We start from the raw sequence: 24,039 nt of genomic DNA on the forward strand, positions 1-24,039 counted from the left end.
ACTGAAAGACAGATGCGCATGTGCGGTATTATGGTCGAAGAGAAATAGTGAGGGCGGAAATACAATACTGTTGGGACGCAGAAGACAGGAGTTATAATGGTGGCGGTGACATACTCTGTGCTGTGCTGGAAGGAAATAACATACTAGCAGAACTCCTCCCACTATCCCTAGCATTATCCAGCAGTGGAGGAATAGTGGGGGGATTATAGACCCCCAATTGCAGCTGTATGCTAGGGTAAAATTTATTTAATTTATTATATTTATTATCATTCATAACTTTCAGGGGATTTTATCAGGGTTCATTACAATATGCAGGCTGCCTTTAGTTGTACTTTAACCACTTACAGACCGGACCATTTTGCTGGCTTAAGACCGGACCATTTTGCTGGCTTAAGACCAGACCACTTTTTGCGATTCGGCACTGCGTCGCTTTAACTCACAATTGCGTGGTCGTGGGACGTGGCTCCCAAACAAAATTGACATCCTTTTTTCCCCACAAATAGAAATTTCTTTTGGTGGTATTTGATCACCCCTGCAGTTTTTATTTTTTGCGCTATAAACAAAAATAGAGTGCCAATTTTGAAAAAAATGCATTATTTTTTACTTTTTGTTATAATAAATATCCCCCAAAAATATATAAAAAACGTTTTTTTCCCTCAGTTTAGGCCGATACGTATTCTTCTACATACTTTTGGTAAAAAAAAATCGCAATAAGTGATTATTGATTGGTTAGCGCAAAAGTTATAGCGTTTACAAAATAGGGGATCGTTTTATGGCATTTTTATTAATAATTTTTTTTTACTAGTAATGGCGGTGATCAGCGATTTTTATTGTGACTGCGACATTATAGCGGACACATCGGACATTTTTGACACATTTTTGGGACCATTGTCATTTATACAACAATCACTGCTATATAAATGCAGTGATTCCTGTGTAAATGACACTGGCAGTGAAGGGGTTAACCAGTGGGTGGCAGTGTAGGGGTTAAGTGTTCCTAGGGGCGTGTTACTAACTGTTGGGGGCTGGGCTTTCTTTTAGTGAACACTGACCTCTGCTCCAATCACATGGAGCAGAGATCAGCGTCACTTGTTGCTAGGCAGAACGGGGAGATGCTGTTTACAATGGCATTTCCCAGTTCAGCCGCCCCGTGAGACAATCGCGGGTATGCCCTCGGTGATCGAGTCCACGACCGGACTCACGGCGGTGCGCTCACGATGGCAGGGCGGCATTTAAGATTGGACATACCTGTACGCCAATATGCCTGGCCGTGCCATTCTGCCGACGTACATCGGCGTGCGCAGGTCGGGAAGTGGTTAAGGCACATTAATTACTTGGTTACATAGTTACATAGTAGGTGAGGTTGAAAAAAGACACAAGTCCATTAAGTCCAACCTATGTGTGTGATTATATGTCAGTATTAAATTGTATATCCCTGCATGTTGTGGTTGTGCTTATTTAATAGTTTCTTGAAACTTTCAATGCCCCCCGCTGAGACCACTGCCTGTGGAAGGGAATTCCACATCCTTGCCGCTCTTATAGTAAAGAACCCTCTACGTTGGTGTTGAATTTGTTTAAGAAATATGTTATATTTAAAAAGGGATCAGTGCTATCACCCATTAGGTACAGAGCTGTAAGTTTAACTTCTATTGTAGAGAAAATATGTGAGGGATTGGTAAAGGATCCCATATTGAAGTGTAAATAAATAAGCAATGTTTATTTATATGGCACCAACAATGCTCATACTTTCACATCAGTCCCTTCCCTCCATGAGCTTACAATCTAGAGTTCCTATGCTACATGCATGCACACACGTAGTAGGTCCAATTTAGACACGAGCCAATTAACCTACTGGCAAGTATTTAGAAAGTGGTAAGCAGAGGTGTAACTAGAACCTTCAAGCCCTTCAGAAACCATGAAGGGTCCTCTTGACTGCAGGGGCCCTTTCCATTGGTCCCTGGGCCCTTTGCTCTGGTCTGGAAATTGCAAGGGAATCGAAAGCCACATGACTTAGGGGTTGCAGCAGTGTGAACCGAGCCTTACAGTTCTATAGCCATCTTGGAGCCCCTCACAGTGGCGGAATGTCAGGGCAAGTCAGAAGTGCGACATTTGTAACCCTATTGGTTCCACCACTGGTGGGAAAAAAGGCATGCAAGCACAGGGAGAAGATGTAAACTCCCTGCAGAAAGTGCCCTGGTTTAGGATTTAAACTGAGGCATACGTGCTGACCAATAAGACGCCGTACTTCCCCGAATAGCCAACATGGATTTATGTAAGACAAGAAATTTCGAAACAAATCTATTTCTGTTTGATAAAGAAGTAAGCAGAAGCTCCAAATAGCTCTCATCAATTTGCACTAAAGTGTTTGACATCATTCCACATGATAACGTGCAAGGTAATATTCATAGGCTTGGATAACGTAAATCAGTACATGGATAGAAATGTATCATGTAGGCCATAATCAGAGAGTTGCGATTAATGATTCATACTCTAAATGATCAAAGTTCTAAGAGGCGTACCCCTAGGTTCACTTTTGGGATTACTTTCTGAAGATCTATAAGAATGTGGAATAATATTTCACAGTAGCTGGTTTTAGCCAACTAAATAGATTGCAAATGTACTGCATTTGTTTCTAAATGCAAGAAATAAAAATGGCTACTAATATTAATAAGAAATGACATGGTAGATTGTTGATCTAGGGAATAATTTGACTATTTTTGGGGTCAGGACAGAATTCTGCCTTTGCTTTAGCAAATTGAACTATCTCTTATAGGACACAATATTGTCAAAAGTATTGGGACACCTGCCTTTACACACACATGAACTTTAATGGCAGCCCAGTCTTAGCCCCTGTACACATGGTCAGAGATTTCGACAACCAAATCTGTCGCATTTTGTCCGTCGGATCTTGTCCGAAACTGTTGCATACACACGGTCGGACTAAGTTGTCGAAAAATCCGATCATTCAGAACGTGATGACGTAATTTCGTTACGATGGGACTATGTTCAGGCTAGTAGCCAATAGCTTTGATGTAGGAATTTGATCTGAGCATGCGTGGCACTTGGTCCGATCAAAATTCTCTACACATGATCGGAATATGTCCGATCGAACCAGTTGGTCGGAAAATATTTCCAACAAGTTGGAAAATTGGGTCCGACGGATATTCCGACGGAATCAGTCCGATGCATACCACACACAGTCGGATTATCCGACAACACGGTCCGGTACACCGTGTGTACAAGGGCTTAGTCTGTAGGGTTCAATATTGAGTTGACCCACCCTTTGCAGCTATAACAGCTTCAACTCTTCTAGGAAGGATGTCCACAAGGTTTAGGAGTGTATCTATGGGAATGTTTAACCATTCTTCCTGAAGCTCATTTGTTAATTCAGGCACTGATGTGGACGAGAAGGCCTGGCTTGCAGTCTCTGCTCTAATTCATCCCAAAGGTGTTCTATAAGGTTGAGGTCAGGACAGTCAAGTTCCCCTCCACCACAAACTCGCTCATCCATGTCTTTAAGGACCTTGCTGTGTGCACTGGTCCAAATCATTTGGTGAAGGGGGATTATGGTGTAGGGTTGTTTTTCAGGAGGGTTGACAATATAGTGAATCTGGATGATGACTGGTTCACACCAGATGCGGTAGGGCTGTGTTGAGCAGCTATTCTAGCGCAGTCCTTTCGCATGGACAAGGCAAAATGCCTTGTCTGCTATGTGCCTGGTTCACACCACTGCTTTGTGCTGAAAAATAGTACTGTCTGCATCACAATAAAGTTTGTTGTGAGTATCGCACCGCACACTAGCCGCTGTGCTAACCAGTGTGTGTAAACCAGTCCTAAAATTATGTCAATGTTTTGCTTTTTAACAGCTGGTCTTGACAGATGTCTTTTTTCATGTTATACATTTTGCCAGGCCGTTTTTCAGTCTATGTGTTAGCTCAGTGTTCGTATGAATAAAGTCAGGTGTATTTATCAGTGCTTGTCTGTAGGAATCAGCAAATGTTGGGTTAAAGTCAACTTTATCTAATATTTATTCAACAGGTAATACACCTTTTTATGAGTATGCCATGTCACCATATCTGTGTTTATAGCTAATATGGTGTATTTATTGTTGCATTTTTTTATTGAGTTCATATCAGTTACTTGGATCACTTTATTTCTAGGTTGTAAATTATGTGGGCATGGGCTCTTTTACCGATATCCCTGACGGTATGGGCAACAGCTGGAATATGGATAGTGTAAGTTGATGATTACATCTTGCACAATAAATGTTACATTTTGAAATTTGCTGAGCTTAAAGTGTACTTTTTCAATGTAAAACTCCTACCTAAAAGCGTATGACTTAGGATGCCTGCTATTACCTTTAGCCAGAGAAGCATCTTCTGCGCCAATCTCAGATCTCATTCTACATCAGAATGGTGATTGTCAGGACTTAGCTATGAAGTAGAGGAAAGCCAGGAGGACCCCAACACAGCAAAACTAAATCAGAGGGGGATACAAAGGAACATTTCTGGCCAGTAGATCTGGCCATCTGACAAGTTTTGTAAAAATGTAATGAAAAATTATTTTAAAAAGGTTTTTGTATTTACAAGAAAGGGGGAGAGCCTTTGCTTGACTTATGCTGAATATTGAGAGTAACCACAATCAGATCTCTGCAAATCAGCTGTATCAACTAAATTTGTGGTGGTAAAAATACTCCTCTCATTGTCTATAATGCTGATTCATTGGTTTCACTACTTCCAAAGTCACTAATCGAAAAAAAGTATGCCTATCAGGAATTCTGTCATCCTTCAGACTTCATTTGCTGCATACTTGTTCTGGGTCAGTGACTTTGAAGTCACGGTAGCTGTCTTTAAAATTAAAGGATCGCCATTAAACCCAAACAACTAGAATTATCAAACCAGGGAAGCGTTTTGACAGCTTTAATACTACCGGTGGACCCCAGCCCCTAAAACCATTAATATAATTGGGATTTTGGCCTTCATTGGTTTGGACAGTTTGGAAACAGATGACCTTCTCATGGTAATGCAGAAGCATCACAGATGCTAAGAAACCCCGCCTACCCAAAAATCCAGAAGAAATGTGGTCGGGCCAACAGGTAATGTCTAGAACCAATAGATTTTTGAGGTTGGACGTCTAACCTGAACATGGCTGATATGCAGATATTAGAGAACATCAACCAATCTTCCCGATTTGTATTTCTTTTTCTTTTTTTTAAACATGAAGAAAAATATGTAATTGCTGTGGTTAGAGTTAAAAAATTGCAATTATGAGGCTCCTTCTTGACTGAATAAAGTAATTAACACTGAGAGCATGAGAAGTAAACCATAGAAACCCTGCAAAATCCTGCAGTCTTGTTACTATTATGAACCTTTGCTGAGATTTATTCACATGGGGTTGAAGCTGTTAACCTTTGATAGAGCTTAATAGTAAAGTAAACCTGAAAAACAGCATTTGGATTATTTTACTAAACATTCCTAATGAAGTGTGTATTGTAGAAGAGGAGGTTCATTTTCAAAAAGAGCTTGGCATTAAAAAATTTAAATTTAGAAACCTGTGGATTTCTGGGGCTAAATGAGGGAATTACTCATCTTGCCACAGGTTATACTTATCATTATAATTTATTCGTTTTTCAGGTATGCAATGTCAGTGACTAATGGTTCAGTCAACATCACAGAAGGCTTTCCATATATCAGGTGGGATACATTGTAGTATATATTATATATAGGGTTTTATTTAAAGAGAGACTGCCTTTCCTGACAGTCTCCATGGCAAACTACGTGTGGGTTAACCCCACCGCCTCTCCAATGCTATAGGACCCCACTCCCATAAATTTGAGCTCACCACTAGAGACTGTGTTCCTTTTTTGTCCTCCTCATTGGACCTACAAGCAATACACTTACGTTTACCGATGTCCAAATCAATGATTTCAGGCAGTATCAAGATAGCACAGGACCCAGCCATGGGTGCGTGTGTGGCTCCTGGCCCGTGTCCTGTGGTGGGGACGGCCTTCGTATGCCCAGGCATGGTGAATCGGCTGACAGGTCTAAAATTCCTCCTTGGCAGCAGTTTCTGTATGTAATGCCCCTGTTTGTCTCCCCCTCATGTGCCTTTCTTTTCCTTTCTTTGCCTTTGCTGTGCCTGGAAGCGATGCGTTCCAGGATTTGGCTCCCTCTTTCGGGTCACGGCTCAGATGCACTACTGCGTATGCACAACCCTCAGGCGAGGCCAAGGCTTGGTTTCGCGCATGTGCAGTGAGGCTGATGGGTCGCCTCTGTGCAGGCACAGTCCAGGCGTGGCAGTGACGTCATCCCGGCGGGTATATTTGAATCCCTGAGAGCCCTTTCAAACCGAGGATTACTGTGGGCAGCTTTGCATCAGCTCCTCCAAGCGACAGGCTCCCAGGTCAAGGTAAGCTTTAGCCTGGGGCCATGGTACAGGGGGAGGGAGGCTAAGATACCTCTTAAAGGCGAAGCTGCACTACTATCTGTACTCCTTTGTGCCAGGACATGTGAGTGCTACTACAAAGCTGCAGGATCGTCATCTATACCTATTCCGCCAGGGTGCCATGAACAGATCACCACCTCCGTGCAGTCAGCCCTCATACTCTAGTTATGTGGGGCATGAGAAGGGGGAGCCAGGTCCAAGTGGAAATAGACTGATTCCCTAATGTCATGTTTTACCCTTCTCCCTTTTTTAGCCCTTCCAGGTCAGACTGTTAGCTTCAAGAGGAGAGGTAACTTGCCAGGCCACATGCCCACCTTCTTCATCCAGGTCCAGACGTGACTCTCCGGCTAGGACCCAACAACAGCGGAGTTCCTATTCCTCCTCCCAACAGAGGAGATGTTCCCATTCCTCCTCTAAACACCACACCTACCACCATGACAGCCGCTCTGATTGCAGATCCTGCTGGGTTTGTGGGACCCGAGTCCCGGAAATCAAGTCCTTATGTAACCCTTGTTATGCCAATGCGGTCGGGGAAAAAGAAGCTGAAAGCCAGCAAATGGAGTCGCTAGTCAAGCGGGTGGTGCAACAATCCCTCAATGAGTGGGGTACATCTCACACGTGGAGCCAGTCCACCACACTATCTGGTTCCCTGTCTGATGAGGCCCAGGAGGATCCAAGCCCATCTCAGCCTTATGATTCCTCCCCTGATTCCTCTCACAGCGAGTTGGAGGGAGATGAGTTTGTTGGAGGCTTTGACTTCACCCTGGTTGCCCCACTTATTAAAGCAGTCAAAGAGGCCCTTAAGTGGGAAGATTCTTCTACTCCCCCGGCTAAGCAGAGAAAATTCTTTAAGCATCTGGGGAAAGAACGTTCCAATTTTCCACTTCTTTCTGAATTAAAGGATATTATTGACAAGGAATGGAGCAAGGTAGGTAAGAAGACCTCTATGTCGAGTAAAACCTCCAGATTATACCCCTTCAATGCTGAGGAAGAGAAATATCTGGAAAACGCTCCCCTCATAGACACAGCTTTGATATACATGTCACTCTTCCTTTGTAAGATGCGGTATCCTTCAAAGATGGACTTGAGAGAAGACTAGATCAAGACCTTAAAAGGATCTACGGGTCAGCCGAGATAGTTTGCAAACCAGCTTTGGCCCTGTCCAAGGCCATGGAGGTCTGGACAGAGAACGTAGACTCCGTGCTCAGAGGAGTCTCAGAAGAACTGGCCAGGGGCACAGCAATCCAGGAGCTGAAGCTGTCAGTGGCCTTCCTGGGGGAGGCTTCAATCAACTTTATCCACCTGTCGGCCCGGACTATGCTGTCCTGGTCACAGGCAAGTGGGCCTTGTGGTTGCGCCTCTGGCTCGCCGATCCAGCATCCAAGCAGGCCTGGTGTAGGATCCCCTTTGAAGGGTCCTCACTGTTTGGTGACAAGTTGGATAGCGCCATAGCCCGGGCCACCTGCCTTAGGATAGGCATCTGCTCGGTCAGAATAGGCCCAATCACAGAAAAGTACTGAGCGTTCAAGGGAAGCATGCTCTTACAGGCTAAGCCTGTACAGAGGAAGTGAGCCTTAACCAGAACGATTGTGACCTGGATCATCCAGTCTATCCAACAGGTTTATAGGGCTAAGGGCTTGACTCCACCAGAGGTGATCACAGCACACTCTACCAGGGGTATGGCAGCTTCCTGGGCAGCAGTCTGGCATGTGGCTACTAAAGTAATTTGCAAAACGTACTTGTGGGCCTCTAGTAATACCTTTATGTCACACTATTGCATAGAACCTGCTTCTCTATTCTCTGTGAACTTTGGTTTAAGAATCCTTACGGTTGACGGGGAAAATTAAAATTATTTTGTTCAGCATACACACCCATGGGGTTTGGCTAGTTATTTCCCACATGTAGTCTGCCATTGAGTCTGTCAGGAAAACGGAAAATTTATTATCAAATACTTACCGTAATTTTCCTTTCCTGATGGACTCCATGGCAGACGGAGTTCCCACCCATTGGTCAAGAGTTGGCTAATTACGGAACGCAGTCTCTAGTGGTGAGCTCAAATTTATGGGAGTGGGTCCCTATAGCATTGGAGAGGAGTGGGGGGGGGGGGGGGTTAACCCACATGTAGTCTGCCATGGATGCATCAAGTAAAGAAAATGATGGTAAATATTTGATAATACATTTTCCGTTTTATCACTCACAAGCTGTATACTAATTCCAGAGAAGAGAAGCTAATGTTCAACATTTCTGTGGGTAAGATGATTGTCCTGGAACTTATTGTACAGCCTGAAAGTTGGGTAGTGGCAGCTTTAATTAGATAAATACAACTTTTTGGCTCAGTGAGAGATTATCTTTAATAATATAGAACATTTAAAAAACTAAACCTGCAGCAACCACTAAATATGGGATTTAAAATTAATTAGAGACCACTAAAGCAGAACTTGGTTCACCACCAAAAACAATATATCACTTCTTCCCCTTGAAGCTTTTGCTCTTAAATTTTGCTCCTAAATCTAAATATCCTAATACATGGCCCCAATGTTCAATATGCTACAGGCAGACAAGGAACACTAGATACAAAAACATGTGTGATGCCTTGAAAGCCAGATCAAATGATGATCACTGTCCCTGAAACATCTGGACAAGACCTAAAATGGTTCTCCTCTCTTTCTGCACTTGTCTCTACCATTAATACCAGTTTAAAGTATGATATTAAAAATATAAAAAAATTGATGAATAAAAATAAATATGGTAAATATAGACCATTTTTTATTGCCGTCACGTTTCTAATACAAGGCCCAGCCACAGAAGTGGTTCAGGAGAGATATGTTATGTTAAGAGCAGTAACCACTTAGAATGTGAATTTCACTGGTTTTGTTCAGACAGAGCAGTGAAAGAAGATTGGTTGCTCCGAGGTGCTGCATTTTGCACATTGTTCTGTTTCTTAGGAAATAGACTTGTGCAGGTTAGTTTTGACATGCAAGTGTTCAATATCTAGATGAAATGATTTGCAAGTATTGACAGTGATATTTTTTTGACCAGCACATGTGGCTCATACCCTCCTCAGAGTTGTATATTTGGACAAGTTCTTAACATAGGAGCCATGATAGGTAAGTAGCCTCACCCTATGTTTTTCATATTTTTTATCAGTAATACATTTTTTAAGCAGATGGATTTTTAATGAGATTTTGGCATGGTTTATAAGCAAAACAATTATCTGATCTTCACAATTCCTCTGCTATTTTTAGACTTCTTTCCTTATTTTTTTGTTCTTTTACTTTGCTGTACACTTATGACCCCTCCTGTTCTTCCACATTCTCCAGGAAGGAATCTTCTGCGTGCACAGCAGTGGCTATAGTAGAACCTTCTGTCCTTGATTCAGACTATGAGAACAATATAAGAATGTATGTAGCGGTACCCCCGTGGAGCCACTGAGTGTAGTAGTTCACCTGTCACCCTGCCCAGCCTGGCATTCGCTTCCGGTCACTCTCCAGACAATGAACAGTCTTTCAGCTTTGTTTTTGTCCTTTTTTTGAGAGGTTAAACTTGAATGGGGTAAAGGGGTTATGGTATTATCAGGGAATGATTAGACCAGACTGTGTGGACTGCACAGAGGAAACCCAAAACGCATGTGAGTGAAATAACAAAGGTGTTTATTATAAATAAAAGGAATGTGAAAACAAACAGTGCACTACCAACCACAATAACAAGTAATATATATATATATATATATATATATATATATATATATATATATATATATATATATAAATATATATATATATATATATACACAATAAATGGGAACTACCAGAGACGTCAATGAAAGCCAGGCCGAGGTCATACACCGGGGAATCAGTAGATGGGTAGGGACGGATGGATGGGCTGTAGAGCAGGGATCTAGGTAGCAGCAGACAAGAGGGACAGGTCCAGGATGGGCTCAGAATTGGGAAGGAACAGGTCAGATAGATACAAGGTTCCAAGGTTCAGGTTCCAAGGTTCAGGTTCCAAGGTTCAGGTTCCAAGGTTCAGGTTCCGGTTCCAAGGAGAGAGCAATACCAAGGCAACCATGTTAGGGCTTGCCGGGTATTTATAAGACTACTGATGATTACCCTCACGTAACAGCTGATCGCAGCAGGTGCTGTCTGTTCCACACTGCCGAAGTACACCCGCTGGTGGTACTACAGTCCAGGGATCCAATAGTGCCACCAGAAGGTAGGTCCTCTTATTACAGGCCCTGGGTGTTAGAAGACACCTGCTGGTGGACACTGGTGCTGCAATCCAAGAGATCAACAGCGCCACCAACGGGTGGACCTTTTCATGACAGGTATGCCCATAATCAATAGTATTAAATGATTAAATGATTGATTGGAACCTCTATTTGCATCCTCTAAAGCTCCAGACTTCTCCAGCACAATGCTTATTTGTAGACTGTGCTGTGCAATACTTGGTTCCTGGCACAGCTAGCACATGGTAAGGCCCAACTCTGAATTAAGCCCAACTTTAGGGATTTTCCATTTGATGTAGCAACCAATGGTAAAAGAAAGTATTTTAGTGCTAGCTGTAATGAGGTGGACTACTGATCCCAGTCAGTCCTGTGTGGACTCTGGCAGCCCTCCTGGCTGCAGCCTCCCTCCTACTTTGCAAGTAACATCTCAGTCTCTCCTGCTCGCTGTTTGAGGGTTCTAAGTACTTTTCTAGCAATAAAACCTGTTTTTAACTTGTAAACAAGAAATCTCAGAAAGAGGCTTGGTCCTTAAGGTGGTTAATGGGATAATAATGAAGCTGCTTTGCTGGTGATACTGATGGAGTTATTGCAAACTAATTTTCAAAGGCTTTTTTTTACTAGTGATATCAAGAATAATATTATAATGCTTTTTTTTTGCTTAAAGTGAAACAATGAAAGTGTAATATTCCTTTAAATTTCGTACCTGGGGGGGGGGGGGGGTGTCTATAGTATGCCTGTAAAGGGGCGGATGTTTCCCGTGTTTAGAACAGTCTGACAGCAAAATGATATTTCTAAAGGAAAAAAGTCATTAAAACTACTCACGGCTATAATGAATTGTTGGTTCGACAATACACATAAAAGTTCATTGATAAAAATGGCATGGAATTTCCCCACAGAGGAACCCCAAACCAAAATAAAAAAAAATGCATGGGGGTCCCCCTCAAAATCCATACCAGACTCTTCAGGTCTGGTATGGATTTTAAGGGGAACCCCCGCGCAAATTAAAAAAAAAAAATAGCGTGGGGCCCCCCCAAAATTCCATACCAGACCCTTATCCGAGCACGTAACCTGGCAGGCCACAGGAAAAGAGGGGGGACGAGAGAGCGCCCCCCCTCCTGAACCATAACAGGCCACATGCCCTCAACATTGGGAGGGTGCTTTGGGGTTGCGCCCCAAATCACCTTGTCCCCATGTTGATGGGGAGAAGGGCCTCATCCCCACAACCCTTGCCTGGTGGTTGTGGGCATCTGCGGGCGGGGGGGCTTATCAGAATCTGGAAGCCCCCTTTAACAAGGGGAACCCCAGATCCTGCCCCCCCTGTGTGAATTGGTAATGGGGTACGTACCCCTACCATTTCACAAAAAAAATGTCAAAAGGGATAAAAAACACAAGAGACGGTTTTTGACACATTCTTTAGTAATTCTTCCATCTTCTTTCTTCTGGTCTTCCTTCGGTGTTCTTCTTCCTCCATCTTCTTCTTCTCCATCTTCTTCTTCATATTATTCAAATACAATTAGACATGCTATCTGCCAATAGAACGTAACCAAAAAGTGCATTCTATGCATCCAAAAATATAGAAAATATACCAAATGAAATCATTATTCAACCAAAAAAAAGAAATGTCAAAGCAATAACTCCAAGGCCAATAATAAATAATACGTTATCTCCTCCAATTGCGCAACATGGCTGGTTGACAAACGGCCGCTCAGAAACGAACTGAAAAGTGCAAAATTAAAAATGCGAAATTAAAAGCGTGAAATGAAAAGCGTGAAATGAAAAGAGCGAAATGAAAAGTGCGAATCAACACTTACCAAACTTCTACTAACACTTTGGCACCAAAGAGCTGAAAAACAACGTAGTCACTACATTTGTTGTTGGCCAACAATTGTGTGTATGCAAGACAAGTTTGGGCTAACCCCCCCCCCACAAAATTCAAAAGTTTTTTGGCAAACAATCCGATCGTGTGTACGAAGCTTAAGGGTATCTAGTCCTATTTCACAAAAGAAACCCTCAAAAAACAAGGACCTGGCCTGTGGAAGCTGTGCCACCAAAGAGCAGGCAGAGAGAAAAGACCCAGTCCCCAGCAGTGCCAGTAGACCCTCTGCTGCTGATCTTTTTCCTGGTTACCGAGTTACATAGTTAGTCATGTTGGAAAAAGACACAATTTCATCTTGTCCAACCAAAGAGAAAAAAATAAATAAATAGAAAACCTCCATGTATATGTAATCCCATACCCACAGTTGATACAGAAGAAGGCAAAAAAAAAAACTATAACACATGGTCCATTTTGTTCCAGTGGGGGGAAAAAAATCCTGATCCCCCAGTAGGCAATCTTATATTCCCTGGATCGACAATCTCTGGTGTCATTACCTACAAATATTATTATCCAGTTATATTTTGTGCATTTAGGAATGCATCTAACTCTTTTTTAAAACCATCTACTGAGCAGGCAAGAACTTACCCCGCATTGTTCCATGCCTCCTCTGTGTGGAGGTGCCCACCTTTGTGAAGGCAAGGTTTTGTTCCTTATATCAGAGGTGTACCCCGCATGATGACTTATGATCTGATAACTTGTGGGGTAATGGTCAAGATGCAGCAGAGGAGGTTGAGGAAGCACAGATCCATAGCATAAATGAAGCGGAAGCAGGGAGTACTTGGCAGCTTCCCAGGTACAGCTTTCTCTCCAGCAAGCTGAAAAGGAGTGATATTGCCAAATCTCATGAGATTAGCAGTCAGAGGGCCTCAGATGATTTTACACTGCATAGATACAGCTATTAGACAACAGAACAGGGGTGCCTAGGCACATTCACCATTTACATGGCAGCAGGTGCACTGCCGTTTTTCAGGAGGAAATCAAGACAAAAGTTTCAGGGTACTGCTTAGGAAAATTAGCTTTTTTAGATTTTTTTCCTATTTGATTTCTATGCATTAAACAAGCCCTGAGCACACCCCACTAATGCAATACTGGTACCTTTTCAGAGATAATTGAAAAAAAGTGTAACATACAAAGAAGCAATGACCTAAACATGTTCTTATTGTTGTCTTAGTGGTATGGACCGTTGTCATGCGCTACTGGTACCTTTTCAGAGATAATTGAAAAAAGTGTAACATACAAAGAAGCAATGACCTAAACATGTTCTTATTGTTGTCTTAGTGGTATGGACCGTTGTCATGCGCTTTCAACAAATCAGGGACTATCAATGCCACTCTTCTGTAAACTCTGCCAGTCTTGCAATGGGATTGTTATGTGCTTTAGGAACATCTCTGGTCGGCAATTTCCAGGTTGGTCTATATTAAGCTTTTAAAAGTGCTATTTCTCTGTTTTAAAACAGAACATAATTACCCAATCTGATTATCAACACATGCATGCAAGTGAGTTTATATTTTTAAAATAAAAGTTTGCATAAAGAAAAGTGCCCATAGCAGTCAGTCAGATAGCTAATACCAGATGGGTGGGCATGGTTAGAGGTATGTCTATCCACATTTCATAGCTCCCAAAGGTCCCTTATTTTGCAGAACTGTCCCTTTTTTGGAACTAAATCCCTCTGTCCCTCTTTCTACCTCAGTTGTCCCTTTTTTGACCCAATGTATCAAAAGGTTATTTTACTGAACTAAGCCTTATATCTAAACTTTAAATGTTTCTATTTGTTATTTTTAAAAGCCAAAAGAAAGGAAATGTAGTGATGAAAATAACAAATTTTGGTTTAAGCCAATAATTTTTTTTTATATATATATTAATCCTCATGGTCATTATTAGTGGAAACATTGTAGGACTATGCCATATGCCTACATAGTTTGTGTTGTAATTTGTCCCTCTTTTCCATCTCATAAAATTGGAAGGTATGCCATAGGAACAGGATTTATTAGGAGAGAACAATACCCATTCTGGGAAATGATTTGGGATTGTTAGCTAGTATACAGCAATGATAAAGCATTGATATGGATGGTATATGTGTTTTCTCCACAGCAATCCAACCAAATTGAAACACATCTGGTTGGAGCTTTATTGGCATTTATCGTTGGTAACATTTATTTCTGGCTGCAAATAGTATTAACCTACAAGGTAAAGCCAAGACATGGTGGAAGCTGGATTGGTCCAGTTCGAGTCATCCTCTGTGCCGCCACCAGCATATTTATTATAGCAAGTATCCTTTAAAACATCAGGTTAATAAGTGTAAATGCAGAAAATCAATCAAATAATTGTATCTTTTATGTTTCTTAGCATGTATAAGGAATGTAACAAATGTCCGTAAGATTTTGGTGGCAGTGTAATCCATGCATTCAAGATGCCTCCCACCCACTTCATACTTTTCTTGATCATCGAAGTTGCCCTTTCATTTTCCTTTACCTATCTGTCATAATCAACCACAGAGACTATCCAAGCAGCAAGCCAAAAGAAAAAGCCTATAAGCAGATTGTTAGCTACAAAGTCAGCTACAGTGCCTTGAAAGGGTATTCACGGCACTTGAAATTTTACACAATTTGTCTTGTTACAACTAAAAGGCGTAAATGTATTTTATTGGGATTTTATGTGATAGACCAACACAAAGTGGCGCATAAGTGTGAAGTGGAAGGAAAATGATAAATGGTTTTCAAAATGTTTAACTCTGGCGGAGCTGCAGAGATCCACAGCTCAGATAGGAGAATCTGTCCACAGGACAACTATTAGTCATGCACTCCACAAAACTGGCCTTTATGGAGTGGCAAGAAGAAAGCCATTGTTGAAAGAAAGCCATAAGAAGTCCCGTTTGCAGTTTGCGAGAAACCATGTGGAGGACACAGCAAACACGTGGAAGAAGGTGCTCTGGTCAAATTCTACTTTTTGGCCTAAAAGCAAAATGCTTTGTGGCAAAAAACTAACACTGCACATCACCCTGAAGACATCATCCTGTGAAACATTGTGGTGGCAGTATCATGTTGTAGGGATGATTTTCTTCAGCAGGGACAGGAAAGCTGGTCAGAGTTGATGAGAAGATGGATGTAGCCAAATACAGGGAAATATTAGACGAAAACCTGTTAGAGTCTGCAAAAAGACTTGAGACTGGGTTAGAGATTCAACTTCCAGCAGGACAACAACCCCAAACATACAGCCAGAGCTACAATGGAATGGTTTAGATCAAAGGATATTAATGTGTTGGAATGGCCCAGTCAAAGACCTAAATCCATTGAGAATCTGTGGCAAGACTTGAAAATTGCTGCTCACAGACGCTCTCCATTCAATCTGACAGAGCTTGAGCTATTTTGCAAAGAAGAATGGGCAAAAATGTCACTCTCTAGATGTGCAAAGCTGGTTAGAGACATCCCCAAAAAGACTTGTAGCTGTAATTGTAGTGAAAGGCGGTTCTACAAAGTATTGACTCAGGGGGCTGAATACAAATGAACACCACACTTTTCAGATATTTATTTGTAAAAAAATGTGAAAACCATTTATCATTTTCCTTCCACTTCACAATTATGTGCCACTTTGCGTTGGTCTATCACATAGAATCCCAATAAAAATAAATTTACGTTTTTGGTTGTAACATGACAAAATGTGGATAATTGTAAAGGGTATGAATACTTTAGGCACTGTAGTGTGTGGTTTAACAAATTAGTTATTTCTATTAGTACAAATCATTGTGCATATTAAGAATGATCAGGACTCAATTACCTTTTAGAAGAACTTTACTAGCCAGTCAATCAGCTGCCTCTTGTTTCCCAGCAGAGAAAAAAAACACCTTGTGCTTAACAGGATCTGCATCATTACAGGGGTTGGACAGATGTGTGGCAAGGATAGAATTACATTTTGAAGTGTAGAATACTATAAGGTAAATTTTGCAGCATCAAACTAGTAATCTGCCATAGATGTGGTTACTGTGAAGTTAGATAAAGAGCGTGATTAATCCACTTATTACCATTTTTATATATTTGTAAAACGAATTAGAAAAAGAATAAAGGCTTATTATTTTTTTCTAATTTGTTTTACAAATATATAAAGATGGTAATAAGTGGATTTGAAGGCATTTTCAACATTTTCAAAAATAAATAAATAAATGCATCTATATTGCAAAAAATAAATAAAAATTATAAAATAATATTTTGCACTGGAGCAATTAGTGATTGCGGGTTTAATGCATTGGCTCCTGCAAATTGTAATTCCAACCCTAGGCCTGTACTGTATGAAAACAGGGGCTGTGGAACGACACCATGTTTAATGTTACACCCTAAATATGGGTGGAACATAAACAGGGTCATTAAAGTGGAGTTCTACCATTTCCTGTTTAAATCCAATTATTGTCATGCCCATCCTGAATGCTTTAATAAATGGCAATAATTATTATTTTTTCTCTGTAAATACCTTTCTTTATCTTCTGCAACATTTACCGTATATACTCGAGTATAGGCCGACCCGAATATAAGCCGAGGCCCCCAATTTACCCCCAAAAAAACTGGCAAACTTATTGACTCGTGTATAAGCCGAGGGTGAGACATGCCTGTCCATCCCTGTGTGTGTGTCCGTCCCTGTGTGTCCGTCCATCCCTGTGTGTGTGTGTGTCCATCCATCCATCCATCCCTGTGTGTGTGTGTGTCCATCCATCCATCCATCCCTGTGTGTGTGTGTGTCCATCCATCCATCCATCCCTGTGTGTGTGTGTGTCTCCATCCATCCATCCCTGTGTGTGTGTGTCTCCATCCATCCCTGTGTGTGTGTGTCTCCATCCATCCATCCATCCCTGTGTGTGTGTGTCTCCATCCATCCATCCCTGTGTGTGTGTGTCCATGTGTGTGTGTCCGTGTGTGTGTGTGTGTGTGTGTGTGTGTGTGTGTGTGTGTGTGTGTGTGTGTGTGTGTGTGTCCAGCCTACCTGTGTCCCGAGCCTCCGTCCCGTGCCTTGCCTCCTTGCCTCCGTCCCGTGCCGTGCCTTGCCTCCTTGCCTCCGTCCCGTGCCGTGCCTTGCCTCCTTGCCTCCGTCCCGTGTCGTGTCGTGCCTTGCCTCCGTCCCGTCCCGTGCCGTGCCTTGCCTTGCCTCCGTCCCGTGCCTTGCCAGGATCGCCTCGGCGGCCATTCTAAAATTCAAAAGCCCCGCCTCCGCCTCCGCCTGTGATAGGCGGAACACTGAATTTCCCAGCAGCCTGTGTTCCGCCTATCACCGATATCGTCTCATCCTCGTACTACGGACGAGGATGAGACGATGTCCGTGATAGGCGGAACACAGGCTGCTGGGAAATTCAGTGTTCCGCCTATCACAGGCGGAGGCGGAGAAGGAGGCGCGGCTTTCAAATTGTAGTATGTCCGCCGTCTGTCTGCTCGATACGCTGATCGAGCAGTCAGACGGCGATGACTCGAGTATAAGCCGAGGGGGGCACTTTCAGCCTCAAAAAAGAGGCTGAAAATCTCGGCTTATACTCGAGTATATACGGTATGCCGATTTCCATGGACTCCTGGGAGACTGGTCATCTATCTTAGGGATCCATGGAAATCACCTAGTGACAAAATCTCACATTATTTCCTTTGGGGATGTCCTCTTCTTGACAGGTTGCTATAGCAAAGGGGTGGGAACTTCAGTCGAAGCCGCCATTGCTATGGCAACCTGCCAGGAAGACCGAGCGCCGTGCAGTGGCATTACTGCACAGGTGCGAGATCGGGAGGTGAATGCTGGGTGAGGGCTTCAGATGCCCACAGCAGAGATGAACCCTGCCTGCTTCTCAGATCTGGTCAGTTTTAAATGATTTAAACATAACCTAAAACAATGAGATTAATGACAGTATCTAAATGTTTCACTGAAACCAAACACAATTATGGCCGTGTATTTAAAAAAATAATAATTGGGGGACTCCGCTTTAAGGCGGAGAGCTTATAAATCACCTATCAAGCTCCCCCCAGCATTGGTGAACAGTGGCAGGCAGTGATAATAACCCCCAGCATTGGTGGTCAGTGTCAGGTGGTGATAATAACTCCCTGCATCGGTGAACATTGGCAGGCAGTGATAATAACATCCCAGTATTTTTGGACAGTGACAAACAGTGATAATAACCCCCTGCATTGGTGGACAGTGGCAGACAATGATAATAACCCCCAGCATTGATGGACAGTGACAGGCAGTGATAATGACCCCCCCCCCCCAGCATTGGTGGACAGTGACAGGCAGTAATAATGACCCCCCTGCATCGGTGGACAGTGACAGGCAGTAATAATAGCCAACAGCATTGGTAGACAGTGGCAGGCAGTGATAATAAGCCCCAGCATTTTTGAACAGTCACAATCAGTGATAATGACCCCCCTGCATTGGTGGACAGTGGCAGGCAGTGATAATAACCCCTCAGGATTACTGGTCAGTGGCAAGCAGTGATAATAACCCCCTGCATTGGTGGATAGTGGCAGGATGTAATAATAACCCCCAGTATTTTTGGACAGTGACAAGCAGTGATAATAACCCCCTGCATTGGTGGACAGTGGCAGGCAGTGATAATAACCCCTAGAATTGGTGAACAGTGACAGGCAGTGATAATAACCCCCCTGCATCAGTGAACAGTGACAGGCAATGGTAATAACCCACCCCTGAATTGGTGGACAGTGACAGGCAGTGATAATAACCCCCAGCATTTGTGGACAGTGGGAGGCAGTGATAATAACCCTTCTGCATTGGTGGACAGTGATAGACACTAATAATAACCCCCAGCATTGGTGGTCAGTGGGAGGCTCTAAAAACACAAGAATGTGTTTATTGTCTGTGTCCTGTGAGGGCAATTTCCCTTTACCAATGTTTTCCCTTGTCTAATAGACAGAACAGGAAGTCAGATCAGATCTCCCCAAACCTAGGGATATCCCCTCTTGAACAGTTATTACTGGAGCAGGTTCACGCATTGAAAAAAATCCCTTCACTCACTTGCTCCTGTGACAACTAAAATTTTTAGATTTTCTCATCACTTTTGTATCCAAAACAATGATATAGCTTCATGATCCCCATATAGACCTGCAATAAAATCACAGCATCAAGCAACACATATTTTATTTGCTGCTCTAACTTGTCATGTGACCAAATAGAGCTGATACTGGAAAATGTGAAAAAGGTGTGCCACAATATTTCATGTTCTTTCTTTTCAAATGTTTTTATTGAGATTTTTAGCAGAGTTAGTTACAACAAGGGTTACAAAACAAAAAAAAATAATATATAGTAATAAAATTAACATAACACAGTATAATGTAGTGACAGGGTTTTCTCAGCACAATATAGCATATAAACAAATAATCCACAATAAAGAATAAAGTAGTATTCCCAAGTATCTAATATTCATAGTCATAAAGTATTTCATGTTCTTTAGGACCACCCTCCTTTAACAATGCCCACCAAATAGAGCTGCACAATTAATCGTCAAGAATCATTATCGCGATCTTGACTAAAATGTTTCACAATTCTTTCTATGCAAAGAATTCTCTCTGCTCTTCTGAAGCCACAGCCATCAAAAGAAAGGAAGAGAAAAACTGAGCTGTCTGCCAAGAATCAAAAAATTATTTATCAGCTGAACTTAAGTATAAACATTGTAACAATTTGTCAATGGAATAAACTTTGTGTGTAAGTGAAAAAAGTTTAAGCACTTAAACACTAAACCTTTTTCTGACATTTGTTGGTTTCAAGTTAAAATCTTTTTTTAGCTAGAAAATTACTTAGAACCCCCAAACATTACATATATTGTTTTAGTAGACACCCTAGAGAATAAAATGGTGGTTGTTGCAATATTTTATTTCACACTGCATTTGCACAGCGGTCTTTCAAATGCAATATTTTTTGAAAAAACTTACTTTAACCACTTCAGCCCCGGACCATTTTGTTGGTCAAAGACTAGACCACTTTTTGCGACGTCGCTTTAACTGACAATTGTGTGGTTATGCGACGTGGCTCCCAAACAAAATTGGCATCCTTTTTTTCCCCACAAATAGAGCTTTCTTTTGGTGGTATTTGATCACCTCTGCGTTTTTTATTTTTTGCGCTATAAACAAAAATAGAGCGACAATTTTGAAAAAAAAAACGCATTATTTTTTACTTTTTGTTATAATAAATATCCCCCAAAAATATATAAAAAACATTTTTTTCCCTCAGTTTAGGCCGATACGTATTCTTCTACATATTTTTGGTAAAAAAAAATCGCAATAATTGATTATTGATTGGTTTGCGCAAAAGTTATAGCGTTTACAAAATAGGGGATAGTTTTATGGCATTTTTATTAATAATTTTTTTTTTTACTAGTAATGGCAGCAATCAGCGATTTTTATTGTGACTGCAACATTATGGCAGACACATCGGACATTTTGGACACATTTTTGGGACCATTGTCATTTATACAGCAATCACTGCTATATAAATGCAGTGATTACTGTGTAAATGACACTGGCAGTGAAGGGGTTAACCAGTGGGTGGCAGTGTAGGGGTTAAGTGTTCCTATGGGTGTGTTACTAACTGTGGGGGGTTGGGCTTTCATTTAGTGAACACTGATCTCTGCTCCAATCACATGGAGCAGAGATTAGAGTCACTAGTTGCTAGGCAGAACAGGGAAATTCTGCTAACAACGACATTTCTCCGTTCAGCCGCCCCGTGAGACGATCGCGGGTATGCCCGCGGCGATCGAGTCCACAGGACCCGCGACCGATGGCAGGGCGGCATTAAAGATTGGACGTACCTGTACGCCATTATGCCTGCCTGTGCCATTCTGCCGACGTACATCGGCGTGCGCCAGTCGGGAACCGGTTAATGTTTAAAAGAAATAAAATGAACCAGCAAAGTTACCCCGCTTTTTTTGTATAATGTGAAAGATTTTACGTTGTGAGAATCGTGATCTTTTATTCTAAGCAAAAAAATCATGATTCTCATTTTGGCCAGAATCATGCAGCTCTAAAGTAGAGAGGCCCCAGGGCACACTTTACATGGTAAACTTTAGTTCACAGAAATGATCTGTCCTTAACATAAGAGGGCTTGTTGTTTGTTTTCTTCCCACAGCCCTCCCCGGTTCGATGACCACCACATGTGGTCTGTACAATGAAGTGGCACAGTTTACAAAATGAATACACATGTCCACATGTGCATTTCCATTATCAGGGTTATTTTTCCTTAACAAGGACTAACAGTGATTGTGTGTGCTGCATTCAAATTGCCATCGATAGCTGCTATATGTGAATGGGTTGTGGCCATGTCTTTATTTGTATTGTTCGGACTGTTCGCTGTTGAATTTTGGTACATTGATGGACTCTTCTTCCACGTTAAGAAAAGGACAGCCATTCCTAATGAAATGCAAATTTCCACTGTCACACTGACTACGTAAGGATTTGGATGTACCTGCTGTAGAACTAAAGTGCCTTTCCGGAATGTATTTGGAGAAATCCAGGGGCATTCATCTACTGGGATTAATCAGGATTATCATTCCATTTGGATATCAGCCAAAGCATGCCTCAATTACAGCCAGAGGCTCTACAAATTTCAGTATTTTTCTGTGATTTTTCTGTGTCCCATACATTTCAATCCAAGACTATTTTTTTTACATTTTTTTTTACAAAAATGTGTTTTTAAAATTGCATAAAATGGTATGGCTTTTTGACTGTTTAATTTGTATCTCCCTCCCAATTTAAGACAAGCTTTGTCCATATACTTTGTGAATCCAAAAAAAAAAAATATCTGAGGATTGTACAGTGCTTCTGACATCAGATTTTATCAACTTGGAATAACCAAATAATTATTTATTATTTTGATTGCATTGTTAACAACTGTGATTTGCTCTCTGATTTATTAAAGGTAAACACCATGCAAATAGATAACTACACAGTTATACATATAAAGAAATACATATATGTGAATGGTTTCTTCCGCCTAAAAATGTATAATTCCATTCACTCTAGTGATCTAGGAACATCTGCCAGACAATACAACAAGGTCTGGACCCTCACTCTGACGTTCTGCAGTTAAGCAGAACAGTTTAGTCAAGTACCCAGCCTTTCTGCTCATTGCACAATGCAGGAGCATTAGTAGGATTAGTAGGGAGGCTGACAGCCCCCCGAGACAGTATATGGGATCACAGGCAGTAATGCTTGGACAAAAATGAAAACTCAATACACCAACTTTAACTAATAAAATTATTTTATTGGATAAGATTTGGCCACGGCATATATTATTGGATTATAAATATCTTTATTAACCACTTACAGACCGGACCATTTTGCTGGTCAAAGACCAGACAACTTTTTGCGATTCGGCACTGCGTTACTTTAACTGACAATTGCACGGTCGTGCGACGTGGCTCCCAAACAAAATTGGCGTCCTTTTTTTCCAACAAATAGAGCTTTCTTTTGGTGGTATTTGATCACCCCTGCGGTTTTTATTTTTTGCGCTATAAACAAAAATAGAGCACCAATTTAGAAAAAATGCATTATTTTTTTACTTTACAACGTTTACAACGGCATTTCTCAGTTCAGCCGCCCCGTGAAACAATGTAGAGGGCAATTTGCACTGATTATCATTAAAATAAAAACATATACCTTTCTTATAAGGAACCGTGGATGTAGGAAGAACATTACCTGTACTCAATCTGGGAGGATTCGGTTTCTGTGGAAGGAAAAGGTTAAGCCACAAAACCGACATCTTTCAAACCCCACTGTAAACCAGGATAGATAGAAAATTTGGTGACAAAAGGCTTTATCATATGTAAACCATGCAAAATCCGAAAAACATTTGTACGCTTCTTGGATAATATCAATATGCTGAAAAAGACCAGGGTTCCTATCTGGATAGCGCTCACAAAGCACACTAGAAAAAATACAAAAACCCTGCAACCAATTAGAAAAAGGATTTAGGAATATTCTTGCGACGATCTTCATCGCATTTATCACTCTTATCGGCTTGGAAAAAGGAATCTCTGCTAGAAGGTAAAAGTGATAAAATATCTATGAAATCACCATTTCAAATTTTATCTTTAATATTTTGTAATAAATGGAAGCCCAGAGGTGACAAAAAACACGGCATAGATTCTTTAACATTAACCTTAGGCAAAACGCCAACAAGTTGGCCCAGCAGTTGTTTGCTCCCCACATTGCAATTATTTTTGTTTTTATGTATCACGTGATTTTAAATATATTTTTTCAGTTCTGTCTATCAGAATTTTTTCAATAAACCATCATTGGTTGTATTTCACCATGCGAGGCGTTTTTTATGTTTTGTCCCTTTTATGATGAACCTTCACGAGACTTCTGGCACCAGGTTCTACAGCAAATCTTGGTACGGAAACTCTATTCATCTTCCCCATCTGGATATCGTAAGGAATCCCAAGAGGAAAATACCATCTGGCCGGTGTTTAGGGGTGAGTGGCTGGAGCCCCCCCATAAGCTCGTAAGACACGCTACTATACAGA

The 24,039-nt window shown here is 41.5% G+C and overlaps 1 protein-coding gene across 5 annotated transcripts in view; it reads left to right on the plus strand.

The window, feature by feature from the left end:
* The window catches only part of LOC143934133 (modulator of macroautophagy TMEM150B-like), a 65,385-nt gene extending 41,563 nt beyond the window's left edge, over nucleotides 1-23,822 (plus strand). For all 5 annotated transcript variants that reach the window (XM_077457478.1, XM_077457481.1, XM_077457479.1 and 2 more), the window contains 6 exons: nucleotides 4,161-4,235; nucleotides 5,634-5,693; nucleotides 9,484-9,551; nucleotides 13,824-13,951; nucleotides 14,637-14,814; nucleotides 21,770-23,822. In XM_077457478.1, the coding sequence (XP_077313604.1) occupies nucleotides 4,171-4,235; nucleotides 5,634-5,693; nucleotides 9,484-9,551; nucleotides 13,824-13,951; nucleotides 14,637-14,814; nucleotides 21,770-21,963 (693 nt within the window). In that variant the 5' untranslated portion in view covers nucleotides 4,161-4,170 and the 3' untranslated portion in view covers nucleotides 21,964-23,822. The remainder of the gene's footprint in view (nucleotides 1-4,160; nucleotides 4,236-5,633; nucleotides 5,694-9,483; nucleotides 9,552-13,823; nucleotides 13,952-14,636; nucleotides 14,815-21,769) is intronic.
* The last annotated feature ends 217 nt before the right edge of the window (nucleotides 23,823-24,039 follow it).

This window comes from Lithobates pipiens, unplaced genomic scaffold (genome assembly GCF_037356315.1).
Source record: "Lithobates pipiens isolate NorthernLeopardFrog02 unplaced genomic scaffold, aLitPip1_a1.2 Scaffold_27, whole genome shotgun sequence".
NCBI lineage: Eukaryota > Metazoa > Chordata > Amphibia > Anura > Ranidae > Lithobates > Lithobates pipiens.